Genomic DNA, 24,632 nt, shown 5'->3' with positions numbered 1-24,632 from the left:
AACTGTGAGCAAGATAAAATATGCCTTCCAGTATTATTCTGCACTAGCATAGCCAACTCCGGTACCCCTATTCTCTAGCTTATCAGATGTTACATGCTTTTTTATCAGTCACATTGCACTGGTTTTCATTCTTAGGCCTATAATATAATTGTTCTGTATGTTAAGTGATCTAGTCATTCTTTAGCGTTTTGTACATTTATTATTATTTATTATTACTAGCTGTTAGTGTGCATTATTATTATTGTTATTGTTTAATAAGTATAATAAATATATGGCAAATCTGTATAATTGAAGGTTTTATACATTAAACTGGTTACATATAAAATACTGTTAAAAAAGATAAAGAACCTCTCTACTATCTGTTTGGTTGTTAGATGTTATAAAAGTTTCTCACCCTGGTGGTCCAGTGGTGCTGCGGGGACGCCCGCCATGCCGCTCCTGTCCTGCGCCAGCGCCGGTTCCTTAGGGCGCGCGCCTCTTCGCAATGGCGTGAAATTTGAACTCTTTAAAAGGCTCATTCGGGCATTCAGTTGTTGCCCGTTATAAGTTTTGTTACCTTGTGGTGTTTTGAGCTTTGAGCTATTTTGTATCTTGATCTGTATCTGTGTTTTGACCCCTGCCTGGCTATCGACTATTCTGAACTTTTGTATCATGACCATTGCCTGAATACCGACTACCTCTGCTAAATCCCTTCTGATTGATCACCCGGTTTGACCTTTGCCTGCCTGGCTACGTTTGTACTCCGCCTGCCCCGACCCGGCCTGTTCTGACTACGTCTCTGCTCAGAGACTTTGCTATCCGGTTGTGCCCCTCTGCTTACCCACAACCCCTTGCCTTGCACCTCTCGTTATAAGAACTGGAGGCATCTGAGTAGCTGAGGGCTCCTCCCGAAGCCAAAGGTAGCTGCTACAGGCAGAAGCACGAGACCAGGGTGCTTGGCATCGGTTCTGGGTTTTGGGTGCCAACTGTTACATTAGACAGTGATTGAATACCATATGTTTTAAATGATTTAGGAAAGTTGCACGATGTCTAGACCTACAATTAATTTGTTTTTAAGTGCCTGAGGAAGCCATTATCGAGTGAAACGTGTAGCACAATTAATCTGATCTACAAAGGCTTAAAGGAAAACTATACCCCCCAAACAATGTAGGTCTCTATTAAAAGATACTGAGTAAAACAGCTCATGTGTAAAACCCTGCTTCATGTAAATAAACCATTATCATAATAATATACTTTTTTAGTAGTATGTGCCATTGGGTAATCATAAATAGAAAATTGCCATTTTAAAAAATAAGGGCCGCCCCTGAGATCGTAAGATTCACTGTGTACACATACAAATCACATGTAAGGTCACATGAGCCAATTAATAGACAGAGTTCTGCCTTTTGCTTCCTCACTTCTTCCTGTTACAGTTAGTGTTGTAGTATTTCTGGTCAGGTGATCTCTGAGGCAGCACACAGACCATCACGAAATGGTGTCTCAAGGCAAGAGATGTAAAAGGGCAATATTTATGTAAATATATATTCCAGTTTGGTAAGATTCTTTAATATGTCATTCAATTTGATATAAACTATCTGTTGCTTAAGTATTCATTTTGGGGGTATAGTTTTCCTTTGGCTGCAGCTCATCACATAGAGTGGTTCATGGTGGAATCAACCCAACGCCAATTGAGAGAGGAGGGTTCCCAGATTCAGAATTGCGAGTATGGAACTGTGAAACACAGTACCAACAGGAGGGAGGCCGTGGATATGTAAGACGGTGGAGAAAAAGCCTGGAGACAGGGGTGCTTCACCAATGAGGCGAGTTGAGGCTGTCGCCTCAGGCGGCAGCGCCCCACTAGGTACCAGGGGCAGCAAAAATGTTGCTCCTGGTACTTTAAGAGCGAATTTACAGGGGAGGGGGGGCAGCAGCAACTGCTGCTGCCTCAGGTGGCGGAGGGGCCAGGATCGCCCCTGCCTGGAGAGATACTTTGACTGTGGGCAAGATCGTACTGATTGTTGTGCAATTAAGGAGATAGACCTGCTCCCCCTTTCTTCTCTTTTTTGCACAGATTTAGCAATGGGGAACACCCCACAGTAGTCACTGGCACTATTGAACAATACTAGAAGGCATTTTTACGGTTTCAGTTAACAAGTTGGGAGAAAATTGCCCTGTGGAAAATATAAGTCAATTAAGCACACCGCAATAGCAGCTCGCACAACTAAAACACGAACTTAATGAAAAGTGGCACCAAATAAACCTCCTGAATACTGTCTGAGTGGATTGGTGAACTATAACAATATCTCGGAAAGGTTATAACCCCCGTTCATGAAATATAAAACACTATGAACCGTGATTGAAGGCGTATGAAATCTTCAGTGATTGGGTTTTTTAAAGTCTTTTTAAGGATACATGAACTGCAGCCAGTTAAACAATCTATTTTTCATTTATAATTTTAAATTGGTAAAGTAAACAAGATAGGCAGGCTGGCTGGCCAAGTGCATAGATTTTACTACAATCTCTTTTAGTACCGATAAAAAATTATTTCAAAAGATAAAGAGGGCCTTGCTCTTTAGAGTTTACAATCTATAAGAAGAAAAGAAGATGGAAGTATGAGACACAAGACATTATATTTTGCTGCATCTTCTCTACTAAAAAGCTACATGTACCGTATAATTGAGTTAAAAATCCATGTAGGAGTTTATAGGTTTCTTAAATAATGACCTAAGAATTAATGTGTTCAACCAAATGTCCCAGGTGTAGCTTCAGGCCTAAATACACATTCAGCTTTATAATGAAGGTAATTCAAGAACTAGAGGAAATATTTCAGAAAACTTTTATTGACTTCAATTTCCTGAATAGTAATCACATTATCATATTATTTTTGTGCCCAATTTCTTGGCAACACCTCCAGGTTTGCATGATGCATTTTCTTTTATTGGCGGATCACAATTCTTAATGTGAAAATATTATCCTAATACATCCTACTGGAACAGAGTATGCTTAATGGAGTCCTTTCATTTGTAATTGTAATGTTCCAGCATCCATTTCATTATACGCCAAGTTCAACCCTCCATGCCTTATAATTCATTCGTAAGTATTTATGATTATTCATAGGCTACATCAATGAATTAATCTTACTTGTAATAGCAGTACTTTCCTAAATACTAATATAAATGCAATCAGTGGAGCTTGTTCCTTTCCTGTCTTAACCAGATTTGGAAGGCTTACAGAGCCATCATATTTCACAAATTAGCTTTAGCTTTCCTATTAATATCTGAGCTGAAAATATAGGACTCTGTAACAAATACAGTATGTAGAAGACAGTTTCTTGTTCTCATTTATAAAATACTCTTTGTTTCATAGTTACATTTTTAAAGGTGGATATAAAAGGTATGTTTGTCACCTAGCCATGGATTCATGGTATCACGAATGGGTGCCATGCAGTTTCCTACATCATGTGGCTGCCTTCATCTGTGCCTTTGACCATGCTCTGTTCTCTTTACTTATTCCATATTTCCTATATATTTTTTTGTACAGGTATAGGATCCATTATGCTATATCCATTATACTGAAATCTTAGAATTACAGGAAGGCCATTTTAAGCAAATAATGAAAATGATTTCCTTTTTAACTTTAATAATAAAACAGTAACTTGTACTTGATCCTAACTAAGATATAATTAATCCTTATTGGAGACAAATCAAACCTTTGGGGCTTATTTAATGTTTAAATTATTTTTTAGCAAACTTAAGGTACGGAGATCCAAATTAACTGTTAATACGCCAGGTCCTGAGCACTGGATAACAGATCCCATACAAACCAAGAGTTGGCATGATTATGAAAACCGTTCTTTTCTCAGCTAAATTCTAGCACTTATTACAGCATTTAGATGCGGTCAAACCATAAAGTGTTCAACCAAACTGAATGTGAAACCGAGTCTTGTTTAACCATTTTTCTGTGGATAACATAGACACTAATCAATCATCAGGAGAAGAGAAAAACTTCCAATGACGTAATACCTACTATGAAGGTCAGTGGTAGAAGCAAAAACCTTGAGTGTAGAAGGCCTCTATATGCAGGTATCTGTACAGTCACTGTGTATATACAGTAATACACTGCAAAGACTGCCAATAAACACAGCCTGTCCTTTAAAAAAAAAACATTGCATTATAACAAGTACCTGAAATCTCTAAATCTGGCTACAACAAACCCATTTTCAGATGAAAATACTGTTCTATTAATCATTTCTTATGTTATTAGTATTAACTTTTTTATGACATTCAGGCCCGGATTTGTGGAAAGGCCACCTAGGCCCGGGCCTAGGGCGGCATGATTTTAGGGGGCGGCATGCTGCCCAACCACACCCACATTGATTCAAAAATACTGGGGATGCTCTGGAGATACAATCATTTTTTAAATTTCCTGTGAGCAATCCCCATTGCTCCTGTCCAGTCCAGATGATGAAAATTTACATAAATAAAGGGGAGGGGACAGGGCCGATGAACGGCAGTGGGCCTAGGAGCGCCCACTATGTAAATCCGGCCCTGATGACATTTAATACTATTGGCATTTACATATATATTCGGTAGTCAGACTTGTAAGCTAGTTACAAAAAGTGGTCTTTTAAGTGTATAGTTTTAAACTTTTTACAAGGATATGGCTTTACATGTTCTACGCAGAAAGATAAAGTTTAGACATGATTTTTTTCTTTTACTAAAATAAGCACATTTCTAATATAACCTTATACTGAGGCGGAAACCGCACACATTTAGAGATGGAAGGTGCTGTATATTAATATGCAGTGCTTAAAATACGAGGTGAATTAAGGGTTCTTGGTTTTTATACAGTAAAGGCTTATTAAGAGTATACTGTTTATACAGTATATACCTAACTGATTATACCAGTGTAATAGAGTCTACAACACTCACCAAGAGGGCTATTTAACAAAATCCAAATTTTTTTGATTATTTTATTTAAAAAAGTCCGACCAAACTAGAATCCACGATTTCACCATAATTATTATTAAAAAGCAGATCTTGAACTCGATAAAATTGAGCGAAAAATCCGAATCGTAGTTTTTTTTTCTTTTTTCCCCCCAAAAATAGTAGGATTTTCAGACTAAATCCAGCGCAAACTACCGAAACTTCCAAATAGGATAGCGGCCTCTCCCATTGACTTTTATACAACCTTGGCAGGTCTGAGATGGTGGATTTTCGGATTCTGACTTTTTGCAGGCTCCGGGTATAATAAATCCGAAAAATTTGAGGTTTTTTTTCACTAAAAATTCGCATTTAAAAAAACTAGATCTTTTATGAATTTTTGTCATTCAACCTTTAATAAATAACCCTGTAAGTCTCCTCCCTTTACTAGGCTGAGCAATACCTCCTGGAGACCTGGTCAAATACACCACTAGAATAAAGTAATCATATATTGGTAATCTCTAGCAGGCAGAAAACATTGTAAGCAAAACATTCATTTTGCAGTGTTACATAGGAAAATGGACAGTTATGGGTTAATTGTAATTAGTATGCCATAACATATAGAGAGGGGTTTGCATGTGTATGTACCCATTGGCTGCTTTATTGGTTTTCCATTCAGTTCATTCTGCAGTGAATTCCTCGCAAAGGGGCCAAATAAGCAAAGTCTTTTGTCTCCCGCTGCTTCCTTTATGAATGGTATTGACGATATCACTATTTACGTGGTGAATGTACTTGTGCGTGATCTATATTCTCAATTGTGCATGGATAGGAACTTTTAGTATGACGCAGAGAGTGATATGCCGAGAAAATTTGCAATTGGTTTTCATCTTTTATCATTTGTGTTTGGCTTTATATTCAGCAGCTCTCCAGTTTGCAATTTCAGTAAATCTGGTTTCTATGGTCCAAATTACCCTAGCACCCAGGCATTGATCTGAATAAGAGACTGGAATGTGAACAGGAGAGCACCCAAATAGAAAGTAAAAAGTGATGAAAAGTATCAATAACAATACATTTGTACCGTTAAAAGTATTTGTATATAGATGGGGTCACTGACCCCTATTTAAAAGCTGGAAAGTGTCAGAAGAATAAATAAAATACATTATGAAATAAATAATGAAGACAAATTGAAAAGATGCTTAGAATTGGACATTCTATAACATACTAAAATGTAACTTTAAGGTGCACGGCCGGATTTCTCTTTGGGCCTCCCCAAGGCCGGAGTCAAACACCCGTCCCTCCCCTCGCAAGCGCTTCCTTCCTTCGCTCGTGCAAGTGCACGCGTGTGCAGGCTCCACCTGGAGCACGTTCCCCATGGCAAGCGCACACATGCGCAGGCTCCTTCCGGTGCACTGGCTTCTACTTAAATTAAAAATGCGGCTGGGCAACCTGCTACCTAAAAAATCTTGCCGCCCTAGGCCTGGGCCTTTGTGGCCTTGCCACAAATCCGAGCCTGTTAATGTGAGCCACCCCTTTAACCCGGAGATGCTGATGTGGAGACCTTATAGTATATATTTACTATGCAATACAGAATATAATATATACACAATGACTGAAAAAAAAAAATTCCGTTTCATGAAATGTGTATTCAATGCCCATTCAACTTGGATATTTTAAAGTTGTATTTTCTCTGGTCACTAGTCACATTCGGTTTCATACTCAGGACATGAAGATTTGGCACCATCTTGTGGAACAAATAGTGAATGATCGTTCAGATTAATAATTGGTTTCATAAAATTACAGAAAATGGTAAAAAAAAAATATGTGCTTCATAAAATAGTTATGATGATGTACTAAGCGCCTATAATGCTCATCTGGTGTAAGTGCTCATGTGTGTATAGTCAGAGGAAAACTTGACACCATTTGACACAAGCTCCATGAATTTTGAACTCACAAAGAGTCAGAACCCCAAACAAAGGAATCACAGAGTTTATAGACTTGGGAACATATGGCATGAGAACATACGCATAGGGGAGTGAAAGGGAGGTAGCAGTGGGAGAGCATAGAGATATCGCTCCACAGCACATAAAAACAAAGAACTGCTGTTAGAACCAAAAAGGGGTTTATTGTGGAATCTGTATACATAGAATTTTATTCTCTCAACTGTAAGGAAATCTGACATGGTTGCAGTGGGATCTTGTCATGACAATGAATATTCCTCTTTACCAGCCAATCTTTGTGACAATTGACAAAAGTTAGGTTCAACATCTTGCCATTAAACCAGACTATATTCTCACTTGTAAATCACAGCTCTGGTAAGAGTGACCTGGCATTTGGTCCAAAGAAATGTTCCAAACAGCCCCACATCACCCTATAGCAGGTTAAAGCACCCCTCTGGAGAAACATTCTTTGGACATATGAAACCAAGCTAAACCTCTACCAGAATGATGGCAAGAAAAAAGTATGGAGTAGGCATGGAACAGCTCATGATCCAAAGCATACCATATCATCTATAAAACATGGCGGAGGCAGTGTGATGGCTTGGGCGTGCATGGCTGCCAGTGGCACTGGGACACTAGTGTTTATCCATGATGTGACACAGGACAGAAGCAGCCAAATGAATTCTGTGGTGTTCAGAGACACTGTCTGCTCAAATTTAGCTAAATGCAGTAAAATTGATTGGGAGGCGTTTCATAATACAGATGGATTTATAATACATTAGCAATCCAGGGACTAGAACACTGGCCCATTCCATCGGCCTTTCCCTCTAGCCCTCGCTACTGGCCCCAGCACTGGCCCACTCCATTTGCCTTTACCTCTGGACCTAGCCACTGGCCTACTCCACCGGCCCCAACACTGGCCCACTCCATTGGCCTTAACCGCTGGCCCTCGCCACCGACCACAACACTGGCCCACTCCATCAGCCTTTACCTCTGGCCCTCGCCACCGGCCCAAACACTGGCCCTCTCCATCAGCCTTTACCTCTGGCCCTCGCCACCGGCCACAACACTGGCCCACTCCATCGGCCTTTACCTCTAGTCCTCACCACCAGCCCCAACACAGGCCCACTCCATCGGCCCCAACACTGGCCCACTCCATCGGCCTTTACCTCTAGCCCTCACCACCGACCCCAACACAGGCCCACTGCATTGGCCCCAACACTGGCCCACACCATCGGTCTTTACCTCTGGCCCATGCCACCGGCCCCAACACTGGCCCACTCTATCGGCCTTTACCTCTAGCCCTCACCACCGGCCCCAACACAGGCCCACTCCATCAGCCCCAACACTGGCCCACTCCATCGGTCTTTACCCCTGGCCCATGCCACTGGCCCCAACACTGGCCCACTCCATCGGCCTTTACCTCTAGCCCTCGCCACCGGCCCCAACACTGGCCCACTCCATCGGACTTTACCTCTGGCCCTCTCCACGGGCCCCAAAACTGGCCCTTTCCATTGGCCTTTACATCTGGCCCACGCCTCCGGCCCCCAACACTGGCCCACTCCATCGGCCTTTACCTCTAGCCCTAGCCACTGGCCCAACACTGGCCCACTCCATTGGCCTTTACCTATGGCCCTCGCCACAGGCCTATTAAATGTACCTTTATTTATAGCCATGTTCACCAGCCCCCTAATCTTTCCCTTACAATCTGTAACACACCAAACCTATTTTGACCTGTGCCACCGGCCCATTTAATTGACCTTTACTTATAGCCATTTTCACCAGTTACACTCCAACCCCAAATTGTAACACACCAAACCTCTTCTTTTATCTAAGATGTTTTGAATACTATAAGAAAGTTAGATATTTAAAAGATAAATAAAGTTACACATAATACATTAGTGATCCAGGAACTAGTCCGACTGCCATCTTGGAGTCAGGAAGGAATTTTTTCCCCTTCTGAGGCACATTGGACACAGCCTCACAGGGGTTATTTTCACCTTCCTTTGGATCAGCTTTAAAATAAACAGGAATTAAGTGAATAAAAAGTTTGGCTAGGAGTAGAGTCTTAAACTTTTACTATTATACCGGTATGATATGGTATTGCCATCTGCCAGTTCTTACATCTTGATTTTTACATAATATTTTTCGTGTAGTAATGCATTGTGTAGTGCGTTGTATTTAATGGTAGTTTGGATTTATGCTAATACCTTTTTCTTTACTGTTAATATAGTTGGTTTTTTTTTTTGGTTTTTTCAAAGAATGAAAAGCCCAAACATTCTGGATAATAGATCCCATACCTGTATTCCAACATAGAAAATGTCAGCCGGATAGGATAAGATGAAAGGGTTTCAAAAGTAATATGGCAGGTTAAAAGGAATATCAACTTCAATAACACATTTTTGACTAATAAAGGATAACATAATTCTAAGCAACTTTGCAATATACATTACACATTTCTATGGTTTTTAAGTTATTTGTATATGTTTTGTTATTGAAAGCAGTGTTTGAACCTTTATATCTTCAAAGACTTTTGCAACATTGTTTAAAAAGTAACAAATAGGAGTTAAATGCTGCTTCCAATAGTAATTGTTTTTAGAGATAACTTTAAAAGCACTGACACATTTTTAATAAAGGTATTTTGTAAAATTGCTTACAATTATGTTTTCTTTTATTAGGAAAATATGTATTTTGGGTTTGACCCTTAAAGAACCTAAAATCATTAAGTTATGAACAAGTTAAAAAAGTTTCCTGATAACATTTTAACTCCCCTAAAATACCAGAATAATCATTGTGTTCCTTTTTTGTTTTAATTAAATTCTTCAATTATAAAAATAATAAAGATTCCATATAAAATCTACAAGTGCTTGGTTGTTATTTGCTCTGATGAGAAGTCATGGACTTAAAATGAATGTGTCCAAAACTGGGGTAATTTCTAAGGCAAAAAAGTGTAAAATGAATATCATATTTGTGAAGGTGCATCAGGTAAAATCCTGGTGAGATCAACTCTGTGCGTACATTGCAGTGGACTTTGTGATGTATGTAGAGGTTAGTGGTATGAAAAGTCCAAAAGTGACAGTAAAATGGACACATGCTGACCCATATATGTTCAGCATTTTTTCTACAAGCAGTCTGTGTAATAATACATAGCAATTAAGCAACAAAGGGTGCAACTGGACCTTATCAGCTTTACAAAGAAGCCTGACCAAATAAAGAAGGCCTTTCAGTTTAAGAGGTATGACTGACTGCATCTGCTGGTGACAGGTGGTGACCATTGAGGGGACTAGCTTTCTTTGGAAAGCCATACCTCTGTTCCTTCCTTACCAGGGAAATTTATTGGACACCAGTAGGACACTAATATCCCCTGGCCTTTTATTAAGTTTTAACTGACCAATGCTGGGTGGGGGTTGATGGTTTTTATCTGGTGGGACTGCCAGAGCCGGGCCAGGGTGGGCAGGCAACCTAGGCAACCTGGCCGGCAGTGGTGCTGAAGAGGAGCAAGCATGTGTGAATAGACACTCGCACGCATGTGCCAATCGATGCAGAAGCGCATGTCCAAATCGACACAAAAGCGCAAGAGCGAACTGACGTGGACAGTCCAGACAGGACGCTAAAAGTTGAAATCGCGGAGCAGGAGGGGGGGCGGCATTGGGCGGAAGCATTCCATGAATCGCCGCTGCCTGATGTATTGCTAGTGCTATTGAGTGCTCACATACCAATGGCATAAGCAACCACTTCACTCATTAAATTCCCCAAGAGAACATGACTTGGCAGTCCCCAGGGCCGGAACTAGGGGTAGGCAGAGTATGCATTTGCCTAGGGCGCAAAGCTGGGTGGGGGAGGGGCTGCCAGGCACGTACCTTCTCTGTCTGGACTGTATGAAATTAGTGCAACATGCAATATTTGTGCAGTGTTACAGTAAATTTCGACAGTGAAATTGCACCAAACTAAGAGGACTGACTCAGGTGGGGCTCAACTTTATGGCACTAGTGGTGGAATGCAGGGCCGCCATCAAGGGGGTACTCCTGTAGCGGCACCGGGCCAGAAGAGGGGCCCAGCAGTGCTGCACTTTTTGAGGCAGGCCCCCTGGAGTTTGTAGGAAGCGAGTCAGTGGGAATCTGCTGCCTCTCCAGCACGCCCCCTTTGCTATGTGCTTCCCTATAGGACAGCAGCTGGCTATTGATTTGCATATGTCTGCCCGCCCTCCCTCAGATGCTGCGCTCACTCCTACTCGCTAACTCTCATCCGCAGCATGGGGGGGATCAGCAGTCTTCTAACTCGGTGTGGTTTGCCTGTTCCTCAACAGCTCTGGGCTCGTCACAGATAATGCTGCCAGTTTTACTTGACTTGCACAGATTAGGATTCCAAGTTTAAAGTACTGCATATTCAGTAAGGAACCATGACATAGATCTGCACAGTGGTGTAGTGGAGATGGTGTCTATAGTAACAGTGGGATGATAGTCTCTGGGAATGGAGTGTGGCTGTGGGATAGCAGGTATAGTAGGGAGAGATGGTGCCTATAGTAATTGGGATAATAGTCTCTGGGAAGGGAGTGTGGCTGTGGGATAGGAGGTATAGTAGGGAGAGATGGTGTCTATAGTAACAGTGGATAATAGTCTCTGGGAAGGGACTGTGGCTGTGGTATAGCAGGTATAGTAGGGAGAGATGGTGTTTATAGTAACAGTGGATAATAGTCTCTGGGAAGGGACTGTGGCTGTGGTATAGCAGGTATAGTAGGGAGAGGTGGTGTCTATAGTAACCGTGGGATAATAGTCTCTGGGAAGGGACTGTGGGATAGCAGGTATAGTAGGGAGAGATGGTGTCTATAGTAACAGTGGATAATAGTCTCTGGGAAGGGAGTGTGACTGTGGGATAGCAGGTATAGTAGGGAGAGATGGTGCCTATAGTAACAGTGGGATAATAGTCTCTAGGAAGGGAGTGTGACTGTGGGATAGCAGGTATAGTAGGGAGAGATGGTGCCTATAATAACAGTGGATAATAGTCTCTGGGAAGGGAGTGTGACTGTGGGATAGCAGGTATAGTAGGGAGAGATGGTGCCTATAGTAACAGTGGGATAACAGTCTCTGGGAAGGGAGTGTGTCTGTGGGATAGCAGGTATAGTAGGGAGAGATGGAGCTATAGTAACAGTGGGATAACAGTCTTTGGGAAGGGAGTGTGACTGTGGGATAGCAGGTATAGTAGGGAGAGATGGAGCTATAGTAACAGTGGGATAACAGTCTCTGGGAAGGCAATGTTTTCTTTTTTAACATATGGGGGGGCCCTGGTCACCAATAGCTTTTTATAACTTGTGTGTGTGGGGCGGTTACCTTTTTTAGCGATGATGTCTGTGTGGTCTTTTAACTGTGATGTGGAGTGGGTGGGATCTGGGTTAGGGCTCCAAATGGCCCCAAAAATGTTATTGTATGGGGCCCCGTGATTTCTAATGGTGGCCCTGATGAAATGCATGTGAAATATGAGGAGTAATTAGTGCGTCATGCAAAATTTGGAGCAGAGCAGCTCTTCAGTGCACTCGAGTTGGCAGCACCACATCCAATGTATATGGACTCTCAATGGAAATGTACTTTTCTTGCTCCCTTGCCTGTGTGGCTTTTATCCATTACACGTTACTCATGGTGCCCATCTGATTAATTGTGCGAAATGACAAGGTTAAGATGTGTATAGGCAGCTTGAGTCTGGCGCTGAATCATGTGGAATTCACAACACTAACATTGCTACAGTATGAAGCACAACTAAAACACGTTTTGTGCAAACTGTTAACTTTTTTTAATCATATTCCATTCATTTACAATTGGAACTAATTGAAGTCACTGCGATGTTTCCTCTGAACAGACTTCACTTCCCACAAACAAGTCATACAGCAGGTGTCGTCCTCGCATTTTCGGTGCCTCCTGTTTACGTCGCTCTTGCGGAAATGGGAGGAGTTCACAGAGTGGCGCAGTTTCTGACGTCAAAGGATTATTTGTTTTTTAAGTACAAAGAATTTATTGACAGGCTGTTCAGCCAATCAATGTAGACGCAATAATTATAACAGCCAATAGGCGCGCAGTAGGGGAGGTGCCGGCATTTTCTAGAGCGAAGACTGGGAGCGCCGGCTTGCAAAATAATTAATGGAAGGAAAGAAGATGGCGGCTAATTCCAGCGCTGTCGCTTCCGACGGAATTCTTATCGGTGATAAACTGTACTCTGGTGTTATGATCTCGTTGGAGAATTGTCTCATGGCCGAAGAGAGGTGCGCATTAACGCCTTCCATCGTGGATGGTTTAGACGCGAACACAGAGACCGACCTCCGCTGTGTGGGCTGCGAGTTGGTCCAGGCAGCCGGCATTTTGTTACGACTTCCGCAGGTAAGTGCCTTGTTACTTGTTAATGTGTGACGGTGATGGGAGAGTGCTCGTCTGAGGCGTTACAGGGCCGGCTGTCCGTCTATGTGCTTGGCCTATACTGCGGCCTAGTTTGGGGGGCAAAGCCTGAGCTGGAGTTTCAAGGCGTACAATACGTCAACTAATGGCCCAGTCAGGCGTACTAGTTATACGACCATTGGTCAGGGCTGTCCCTTGTAAATAAACACAATGTATATAGTGAATGGGCTTTATAGTGGCAGTACTGCGTGTTTCTCCGGTTTTGGGGTCTTTCTTAGACCCCAGTAATCTTCTCTAACAATGGATTGCTACTTATCTTGGCAGCTCTATGAATGTTGTGTGAGAGAGATTTTCTTTGTTTACACCTTGAGGCAGTGTTTAAGAGCTTTGCAGAGACCCTAGCCTCTTAATCTGGTGAGTTCATTGATTCGCTTGTTTTGCTATGTAGATTGTAAGCTCTAATGAACAGAACTCGTTGGCCAGTCTTTGCCTATGAGCAGTGTATGGGCACCTTAAAAGAAAATCTGATCAACTCCAGTCTCCTCCAGCAGCACTATTGCTCTGATATGTAGTGTCAAAAATAATAATAATGTGCCAGTGGATTGTACTGCTTTAAATACAGAAGGAATGTGCAGAGGGGCTGATTTATTAAAGGAGACATATTGTGTAAAATAAAAATGTACCAATACATTATACTCATTTAGATATTGAAGAATTGTGCTTAAAAAAGTAGCGTTTCAGGCTGATTTATTGAATATTTCTGCAAAACCCCTAATAATCCCTCCCTTCTCTTCCACTTCCTTTCAGCAGCTAGCAGGACCTGATAGGAAACTGAAGCCTGTCTGTGCGTGTGTGACAGCAGGGCTGTGATTGGCTGTCCCCCTCCTACTGTGCTTCTCAGGGACCATTAGGACACGCCCACCCCACGTTTGAAACACAGACAGGGACCAGAGAACATCTATAGGGAGCTCCAATAAAGGGGCTATTTTTAAAGATAATATTTAGCACCATGTAAAAGCAACACCATATACTACTTAATTGCCTACAAAATTAGTTTTTTTTTTTTTTTCCATTTAGCCTATATGTCTCCTTTAAAAAAGCCACTACCAGCTTTCCCAGGCTGTACCAGGGAGCTGACAAAACTCTGCACACTGTACTATACAGCAGGAACCAGTTAGGTGGACCTGACGGGGAACTGATGCTCTTTGCTGGTATGAATGCTGTTCTGTGATTGGTAGGGACACGACCATCCCTCATTTGAAATCCAGAGCTATGGGCAGCTACAAACCTTTTAAAAGATTATGATTTTTAGTCCAGAGTGAAACTGGCAACATGTAGTCTTTTTATTGCCTACGGGATTGAGGTAAAAGTAAAGAAGTAAAGCTATGTATTTGTATTTTTCAACGTTGACAAATTACACACAAAAAAATAGCCCTATATATTGTGACCAGTGCAAAACAATGCGCTCTATATATCCTTGAGAAAGGTTCTAATGAGGACCAATATGTTGATAAAATGCAACATTAATAAAAAGACAACGTTTTTACAAGGATGTGCCAGTTAGAGGAATTTTGTATACATATTATAACCAAGTGTTCTACCTTCAGACATAATGGGCTTTGGAGTGCGGATACTCACTTGGTTGATATATAGTGAATAAAGTACTCCTTATTGTAAAATAGAAGGATATTATAAGTCACCAAGGAGTTCCAGGACCATAGAAAAGCACAAGGCCGAGGTTACTTCTAATATCCTCATATTTGTTTTTGTGTGTGCAATTTTGAAAAATACAAATATATTGCCTCTTACCTTACAGAGGAATTTATGCTGCAAGAATATTCTATTCCTTTCAGCACAGGTTGGATCAGTTCAAAAGCAATTTGCTGCATTTCACACAGACCCATGTTCAGAAAGCAAGAACCATTGTTAACATCTAGTGCTGGCCATAGGTCAGGCTGCCACACATGCAGGAGGCTTCTAGTGTATATACAGGCTTTTCTCCCCTAGATCCCTGTTATAAAGAGTGCACGAAACTTTTTAAAATATCAATTTATTTTGAGACCTTCCTCTTTGATCACGGATTCCTTTGCTGGAATAATAAGATCTGAGTAATGTTACTAGGAAACCAAGATGATTTGATGTACCCAGGAGGTGACGTATACATGTGTAACACGGTGGAGTTCTGCAGTAAGCTGTTATGCTGCTGGAAATCCCTCCCTTCCCAGTTTAGCAGAAAAATACATCATGGACTATTCACAAGTAATGCAGTTCTAAGGATAACTGTTCTGTATGGTTTAGTGAACTTTACCTAAAACATTGGTTATCCATCCCTTTAAAATGTTGATATATTTTGTTTCTTTCAGGTGGCCATGGCTACAGGGCAGGTGTTGTTTCAACGTTTCTTCTATACAAAATCTTTCGTAAAACATTCAATGGAGGTAAGCATATGCATCTAACAGCCTTGCTTTGATTATACAAACCTAACAAATATCCAGTAACTGGTTTAAATGGTAAAGATTCAGATCTTTCAAAATGTAGTACTTTCATAATTTGACATATACTTGGCTAGCTTTTGTTACCTTAAGTGGATTTTTTTTCCTCTCCCAGCATGTTGCAATGGCATGTGTTCATTTGGCATCCAAAATTGAGGAGGCTCCAAGACGGATAAGGGATGTGATAAATGTGTTCCATCGCCTTCGTCATCTACGTGAGAAGCAGTAAGTTTCCCATATAAATGGATTTATGTGGTCTTCAAATGTCTTGCTTATACACTTTAACAAAACACGTCATTCCAATGCACCATTTAGTGTGAAATATCATGGCGTTTGTCCTATGCAGCAGCTTAGTATCCACTGTTTAAATAATCTAGTGTATAGGATTCTCCAGCAGTGAAATCTTTGCAAAAATTTTTTTTTATTTTTTAACTAAATGAAAGTGGCCACCACAGATATCCGGTACAGCATCTTACTATCCTTTCAATTTAAAACAGAATTTATGTTACAGCAGAAGTTTAGTTCCAAGTAAAGGTTGCATTGCACCTTTTCAGCAGCCTATATTCTTTGTCGGAACACTAGACCTGTTAGTTTTTGTGTGCAACTTTAGTTCCCGTAAGCTAAAGAATATAGCATTTTCCAGCTTGCATATTTTTTCTACTCATTTTCCACTTTTGTTAAACTCTGTTGCAGGAAGCCAACACCGTTAATTTTGGACCAAGAATATGTTAATTTAAAGAATCAAATAATAAAAGCAGAGAGACGAATCTTAAAGGAACTGGGCTTTTGTGTGCATGTGAAGCATCCACATAAGGTGTGTATGGATTGATTTGCAGTTGACTTGAAGCTGAAATTTCCTGACCTGTGTTAAAAAAAACTTCTGAGAAGGGGGGGTATTCTAAAGTGTGGTTGAAGTGAATTTGAACTCTTCAGTGGTTATTAAACATTTGTGAACCCTTTCAAATTTTCTATATTATATTTGGGCATATATTTATTGAAAAAAATAAAAGATTCAATAACACAGCATATGGCAAAAATAAGTGTATCGTTAGGATTATCCTGTAATTATAAGATAAAAAGTCTGCTGTTTTCACGGATGACAATAGATGTTTATCATGGCTCAAATAAAGGTGTGAGGACCACAGAGTTGTTGATGCCCATAAAGCTGGAAAAGTTTACAAGACTTTCTCTAAAGAGTTTAGATTCCACCAATCAACAGTCAGACAGATTGTGAACGAATGGAGGATATTCATTGTTACCCAGAAGTGGTCGACCATCTAATAGTCGAGAGGTTACAAAGGAATCCAGGCTAACTGAAAAGCCTTTCTCACATTGGGAAATGTTGATGTTCATGAGTCCACCATCAGGAGAACACCGAACAGCAATGGTGTGTATGTCAGCGTTGCACATAGAAAGGCACTGCTCTCTCCCCAAAAATATTGCTGACCATTTACAAATCATGTGGACAAACCAGAAAGCTACTGGAAGAATGTTTTGTGGTCAGATGAAGCCATAATAGAACTTTTTGCCTTAAATGAGTGTTACATTTGGAGAGAAAAATACTGCATTCCAGCATAAGAACCATATCCCATCTGAGAAAAATGGTGGGAGTTTTCTGGTTTGGGTCTATTTTGTTACATCTGGGCCTGGGCATTGCTGGAGCAATGAATTCTGAACTATACCAGAGAATTCTGAATAAAAATGTAAGACATCTGTATGTGAACTGAATCTCGAGACAGTGGGTCATGCAGTAAGACTGCGATCCTAAACATACAAGTCATTCTACCAAAGAATGGTTAAAGAAGAATAAAGTCAAAGTCCTGACCTTAATCCAATTGAAATGTTGTGTAAAGATCTAAAGTGAGAGGTTCATGTGAGGAAACCCACCAACATCCAAGAGCTGAAGTTGTTGTGTAAGGAGGAAAGGGCTAACATTTCTTCAAGTCGATGTGCAGGACTGATCAGCAATTTCCATAAACATTTAGTTGCAGTTATTATTGGGCAAGGGGATCACACCAAATACTGCGTAAAAGTGCATACTGATTCACTTACTTTTGCCGCACAACGATATTATTGGATCATTTTTCTATTCAATAAATAAATGACCAAATACAATAATATTTGTTTAACCAGCTTTTTTTTCTTCTACTTTTAGGGCTTGTTTGAAAATCTGAAGTTTAGGTCACATTCATATATAAATATAGCATTCTGAAATGTTCAAGCACCACTGTAAATGATGGCCACATTGGGGTGCAACACAAAAGATTAATTTTCTGGCATAATCTATCTTTTCCAGATAATAGTTATGTATCTCCAAGTGCTGGAGTGTGAACGTAATAAACATCTGGTCCAGACTTCATGGTAAGTGTCTTATATAGATAATTGTGCCTTCGTTGTTAACTTTTCTATGGATTACAGGGGATGTAGGCTTTAGACTGATATACGGTATGTATCTTGTTGACTTAAAAGGTATTTAAATTCTCACAATTGCAGCTGTTTCCCACTGTTCACTCAAGATTTGAGCACCATTGGCTGAAGGGAAATGCTGCTCTGTAATCTCTTCAGCTTTCCCCTATTTGGAGTAATGAGCAAAGATTCTGAGTGCTGTTAACCTGGAAGATAACAAGTTTGCTTCTGTAAAACCATGCCTATTCTTTAGTATTTACTTCACTTCTAAATAACGTCATACTTGTGACTGGCTGCCTTAGGTTTTCTACACTTGTTTTTAAATCTGTGCCTAATATACAAAGCATCAGTGAGAAAAAAGTTGCAGATAAACAAGGTGTTCTGTCCTGTATTCATTGTTTGTCGCAAGGGGTGGGATGTATTATTTTCTGGGATACACTTGACTAATCTAACTGGTACTTTGTAATCATAGGATGGAGAGCCTGTTTTAACTTTTGTTTTCTGTACTCTTTTGATCAAAGGCTAGCCTCTGAGGGTAAGTGACTAAGACTTCTCCTCTGCTGTCCAAGCCCTTTGGTGCAGGGATAGCTGCCGTCTTCAGTCAATCCCAAGCAGGTTCCCCAGAAAGAAGGCTGCCTCTGGTCAGGTGGTATACATGCAGCGGAGCAATGTGGCTGCGGCTTTATTTGGTTTCATATTTCTATTGTCTCAATATTGTTAATCATTTACAATGCTATGTATTAAGATGCAATACATGTTAAACCTTTGTTTTCGTTTTTTGCTCAATGTTTACCAGTAAAACACCCTGTTGTTTTTTTCCCTCTCTTCCTATTGAGTAGCAGAAAAGTCTCCAACCTACTGCAACATTTATTTTTATTGTCTGTGATAATAAATAGGACTTGTAAATGTTAACTATTCAGATGAGTTAATTTTAACTAAGCATGTTTTTTAAACTTTAGACATAATTTAATTTCAGTATTCATTACTATGAATCGTACTAATTTAAAGATTCTGTTAAAGCTGCTTATATGAAGTCCTTGTGCTTGTTTAATTCGTTCTTCAGATGCTTCAGCAGAAAATTGGTAAACTGGACATTTTTGGCATTGAAACTTTAACCTTGCTACAGCCAACTGCTAGATTGAGAGTGGTGTACACTTATTCTGGTGATCAGTAACCTTAATGTCTTTTTTGGACTTATAAAATATGCAAATAAAAGTTAAAATCGGTTCTCCATCCTCACAGTTTATAATTTCTGCACACCCTCTTTATCTTGCACCTCACTGAAGTTACTAGTTTGCATTCAATTTGATTTATACCTAGAAGGCCTGTCAACTAGCGTACTAAAACTGCTGAATTTGTATTTTCAGGAACTACATGAATGACAGTCTGCGTACTGATGTCTTTGTGATGTTTAATCCAGAAACCATTGCATGTGCTTGCATTTACTTGGCTGCTAGAACACTAGAGGTTAGTGACTCCATTCCATATCCTTTTTTTTTTTTTTAAAGACATGGGTTCTATTTAACTATAGACTAGAATCTGACAAATCTGATCAAGTTTGCTGTTGGCATGCCTAGTACTTGTAACTGTGGGAAATATGTTTGGCTCACACTGTTGGGCTGCATACTGTAAGGCTAGAATCCAGTACCCGTGGGTTGGTATGATGAAAGTTAAATTTCTGCTGAAAGATTTCAGCTGTGACTATAGATCTGGCTTGTGGTTCATAGATAAAGGTTTTTAGTTCTCGTCTTCTGGTTAATATTGTGAACCTGTCTAATAATACTAACTTAAATTATATAGTTGTGTTTAGAATAATAGCAGTGTGAATATTGGCTGTTCCAAAAAAAAAGAGCTCAAACTTCACTGTATGAATTGAAAAATGATTCAAGATTTTGCTTTCCTTTAAATCACTGAACTAATCTATATGTTTCTGAGAACTGCTGCACATCTGTGTTACATGGAATCAACCAACTTCTGGCACATGTGAACAGGTATTCCAGCCCAGGATGATTGGATTACATTCCACAATTCATTTTCCAAGTTTTTATTGGATTAAGGTCTGGGGATTGTGCTAGCCACTCTGTACCATCAATGTTGTTGGTCTGGAACCAAGATGTTGCTCATTCACTGGTGTGTTTGGGGTCGTTGTCTTGTTGAAACAAGGGGGGCACTTACACGCTTGCATACAACAAGCAATTTGGCAATTGTACACATACTTTCACTATTTTGTTTTTTTCTTATTGCATATTCTATTTTTTTGCCTGAAAACTGTTTTATTGCGAATAGCGTATTCGCTAATTGCACTGCGCAATACCTTTTTGTATGTTATTTCAGAGATTTTATTGCAATATTACATTTTTAACAATTTTATTGCATTTTTAGATTTGCGTAGGTGTTTGCTTATTTCTGTCTGTAAAACCTATTTGGCCATGCTAAAATATTCATACTGTTTCTGACTGGTGATTACAGTAGGCGAGAAAACATTTATTTTTGTGGTTTTGTTGGATTTTAGTGATTTTTATTGTATTTCGTGCTATTCTTTGTTCATGCCCATGGAAAGTTTGTCTGCTATATATCCATTTCTATTAGTCTCTATGCATATCCGGCATCAAGCAATTCATTAGATCCCTGGCGTTCATATTTAGGATGCCTAAATATGCTTTCAGGTTCTCCTGAAAAAAAAAAAATATATATAGTTTTCCTAGGTAAACTAAAGGTTCCCCACAAAATGTTTCAAAAATGTCTAGCATTTTGTGTAACCGAAAGTGTTGTAATTGACACCTGTTTTTTCACAGAATGATTGACCTCACTAATTGAACTCTACACTGCTATTATTTGGAACAAGCCTTAATTAATGATTCATTTACACAGAATCAGCAGCATGTATATCCTGTCTGTTGAGTCTGTTGGTTTTCTATTACTCTACTACACCTACTAGTAAATTATTTGCCATGTAGAAATATCATTTCTAAAGCACATGGAATGTTGGCTCTGTTCCCCCCACCTACATTTTTCTTCCGGCTGAAAGAAGTGGATCTGCTCCTTTCTGCCTCTAATAGCTGTCTTGACAATTATGGCTTCTGCTTGAAAATGCCTGCTTTTTTATTTTCGGATGGATCCATTTATCTCAGCCTACAGAAAAACTGCAGTCTCAAGTAGCGCAGCCATTGTTCTGTGCGACCAGGGCCTTAAGATTTACTGGTAGATCATGGTCTACCATTACCCACTCCCATGGTGTACTGTCTAATAGCCAAAATCTGTAAGGTTAGGAAAATCAAACTATTTATTATCGTAGCACTGCATGACATTTGCCTTAGCTTAACCACTGAGCTTATCGTTTGGGGGTTAGTGTAAACCAGCAGATAACTTATTTTTATACAAATGCTATAAGGTTGTGTCCGTGTTTGCAGTTGCTAGTTAATCTTTGTTTCTCTTCTTAGATCCCTCTGCCCAATTGTCCTCACTGGTTTTATTTATTTGGTGCATCAGAAGAAGATATAAAGGAGATATGTCTACAGATTTTAAGACTTTACACCCGCAAAAAGGTATAACTGGCCTGCCTGGAGTTCTGTGTACGGGTTTTTGTTTTTTTTTTGCTTTGATTTTCTCCTCAATCCCTGTTTCTGTCAAATCTACTATATGCTCAATTTGTAGATAAATGAAGGTATAAAGCACATCAAGTGATTACTTGCTACATATGCTGATGAAACACACCTTCGCAATGTTTTAAGCCGTTTAATATCTTTTTGCAGGTAGATCTTGCTCTCCTTGAAAATAAAGTGGAGAAAAGAAAAGTTTTTATTGAAGAAGCTAAGGCAAAGGCAAAAGGACTGCTGCCTGATGGAACACCCCTTTTAGACAATGCGCCAGAATTTTCACCCAGCTTGAAAAATGGTAATTTGGTAATCCTAACTGTTTAGGGGGGTGGTTTTGGTAGGCTTTGAGCTTTTCCTGAGTTAACACTATATTTCCAATTTTACAGACTCACCAAAGGAATTAAAAGCAAATAAGCCTTCACCTCTCTTTGTTCATGCACTGAAAAACTGTAAAAGGAAAGTTGATGGGACAAAGCGACCTACGTCATCCAGCCCTGTTAATGGGTATGTTAAAATATTTACCTTTTTATAACTTAAAATATCTGCAGACATGAAAAGCCTTTTTATTTACAGTGTTTGATGCATTTTTATGTGATGGCATTGGAACATTAAAAAATGTTTCCCCTTTAAACTTTGCAGTTTATTTCATCTATTTGTTTTTTAAGACTTCCTAAAGGAAGGGAAAGCAGAAGTGGCAGCAGAACTAGAGATAAGAGCTACTCACGTTCTCAATCTAGGTCCCAGTCACCTAAAAGAAGGTAACTTTTTTTTTTTTTTTTTTTTTTTTTTTTTTTCTTACACTCAAAAGGAAATAAATGGATCCTTGTCATTTAAAGACACTAGTTTATTTTTCACACATTGGTAATATCAATGGGCATGCACCAAACTCATTGTTTTTTGTTTGTTTTTTTTTTTTTTGCACTGGATTGATGCGGAGTCCTCCTCCAAAAGATTTGGTCAAATTGGATCCATACTTTGCATATTCAAATTCTTGGGTGGGGGAAATTGCTTTACAAGTTGTCAATCATTTCTTGTTTTAGTCCTGATTTCTGTTACACTAAACAACTAAAATCCTAAATCCTGCAAAAAAGCCAGTGATTTCATTACTTAATCTTTTGCTGCTTTTTCCTTTTCTACTACTTTCTCCTTTTCTACCTTTTATAAGTGTAACCCATGGACATGTATTTTTGAATACAAGTACTGTGCCCTTGTAAACAGTTGAGCTGACAAACTTGTGTGGATGGTTTTGCAGAAACCTCCTCTCTGTTTAGCTTTAATGCTGTGCTACTGGGTTATTTTATGCCTTGGTTAAATTTGTTGATGCTTGTAAGTACATACATACTTCTCCTTGTGGGGTTGCAGTATACGCAGCACAGAAGTCTGTGTTCACAGTTGACACATTATCCTAAAAACTATATGGTAAAACCGGTTTTCTTTTAATTTTTCAGGAAAAGTGAGAGCTATTCTCCATCCAGCGATTCAAAGTCTCGCAGTCATTCAAGAAGCCGTAGTGACTCTCCGCCTCGTAAACCAAACAGTGGCCCTTACAAAAGCACAAAAGGCCATATGTATGGGAAAAGTAGTGATTCTAAAAACCAGGGGCATAAGAGAAGGTCCCGTAGCAAGAGCTCCTCACCCTCTCACAGTCGTTCCCGTGATAGTTCAGATTCTGGAAAATACAAGAAAAAAGACCACTACTACAGACGAGAGAGGTCACGGTCTTATGAGAGAGTTAGTCACAGAGGCTATGACCGGGAATATCGCAGCCACAGTCATCATAAAAGATAAAACTCACACTGGACATTTATTTTATTTTTGTTCTGGCATTTCTTACCTCTGAATTAAATGTGCCAAGTGTATGAAATAGCTGCAGGAAAATTATATTTGTATGTCCAATTCGTTAAGAACTACACGGCAATGATGACAACCTATGGTGCTAGTTATGCAGTGGCTTTTATTAAGCCTTTAACATTTTATTGGAAAAAATGGTTGACTTGCTGCTGTGATCATGTTAAGCAAATGAGCGTCGCAGATATGGTTTGCCAGTTGTCATATTTTTGATAAGCATTCAAGAAATAAGGAAAAACTGACTTTATTGGCAAGTGGCATACTTTCCCTTTGTCCCAATACATTAGAAATGTAACACCCCCTTCGTAATGCTGAGTATACCTATATTAGGTTATACCCAAAGAGTGATCTTGCTTGCCATGGAAACAAAAAAATATCTATTAAAATATCTGCTTGTTACTTATTAAGGACTTGTCTGAATAAATACCTTCCTCCTCACCCCCCCCCCAGAAATTTTTCTGTAAAGTATTTTTGAATTTTTTTTTCATGTCATTTTTTTTATATTAAAAGCTGCGTGCAGGTCACGAGCAGTCACATTTCATATTCGAAGGGTTTTAGTGTTCTAGAAAAATGCAGGTGTACTCAGGAAATTGATGGCTTAAAGAAGGCCAACAGCTGTCATTCTGCTTGTTTAATATATATATTAAAGCCAACCACAGCCACGGTTATATCAGTTTTATTGGTATCTACGCTGTATTTCTCATTAAAATATGAAATTTTATATTTGCCGTTTTGGTTACTTCCTTGTTAATATCCTTTTACACATAATGCTGTGCAATGTTGTCCAGATGTTTTATCAAACCGGTCAGTATTGATTAAAGCAGGCATGCCAGATCTTTTTGGGGCCACATACACGGTTTGCAAAAGTGCTGCTATATTTAAGCGCTTAAAGAAACTATACCCCCCCCCCCCCAAAAAAATGTAGGTCTCTATAAAAAGATATCGCGTAAAACCCTGCTTCATGTAGATGAACCATTTTCATTAGGGATGCACAGAATCCAGGGTTCAGGGATCGAATCCTAATTTGCATATTCAAATTAAGGACGGGGAGGGAAATCACTTGCCTTTTTGT

General features: G+C 39.7%; 1 protein-coding gene across 4 annotated transcripts; it reads left to right on the top strand.

Annotated features, from left to right (window-relative positions):
- Window positions 1-12,903: 12,903 nt before the first annotated feature.
- ccnl2.S (cyclin L2 S homeolog) lies at window positions 12,904-24,281 on the top strand. Of its 4 annotated transcripts, XM_018227886.2 has the most exons (11): window positions 12,916-13,203; window positions 15,582-15,656; window positions 15,826-15,935; window positions 16,404-16,524; window positions 18,007-18,071; window positions 19,484-19,583; window positions 21,557-21,661; window positions 21,869-22,010; window positions 22,099-22,216; window positions 22,378-22,470; window positions 23,161-24,281. In XM_018227886.2, exons 1-11 carry the CDS (start codon window positions 12,967-12,969, stop codon window positions 23,498-23,500), a joined length of 1,506 nt encoding a protein of 501 aa, XP_018083375.1. In that variant the 5' UTR covers window positions 12,916-12,966; the 3' UTR covers window positions 23,501-24,281. The 4 variants fall into 4 exon arrangements, 3 of the variants coding, with proteins under 3 accessions (XP_018083378.1, XP_018083375.1, XP_018083379.1); XR_005963070.1 differs by lacking the exons at window positions 21,557-21,661; window positions 21,869-22,010; window positions 22,099-22,216; window positions 22,378-22,470; window positions 23,161-24,281 and adding an exon at window positions 18,638-18,762 and having other exon boundaries at window positions 12,904-13,203; XM_018227890.2 differs by lacking the exons at window positions 12,916-13,203; window positions 15,582-15,656; window positions 15,826-15,935; window positions 16,404-16,524; window positions 18,007-18,071 and adding an exon at window positions 18,085-18,762.
- Window positions 24,282-24,632: the final 351 nt, after the last annotated feature.

This window comes from Xenopus laevis, chromosome 7S (genome assembly GCF_017654675.1).
Source record: "Xenopus laevis strain J_2021 chromosome 7S, Xenopus_laevis_v10.1, whole genome shotgun sequence".
Classification (NCBI taxonomy): Eukaryota; Metazoa; Chordata; class Amphibia; order Anura; family Pipidae; genus Xenopus; species Xenopus laevis.
Note: the sequence above shows the minus strand (reverse complement) of the source record. Positions and strands in the feature narration are given on the sequence as shown.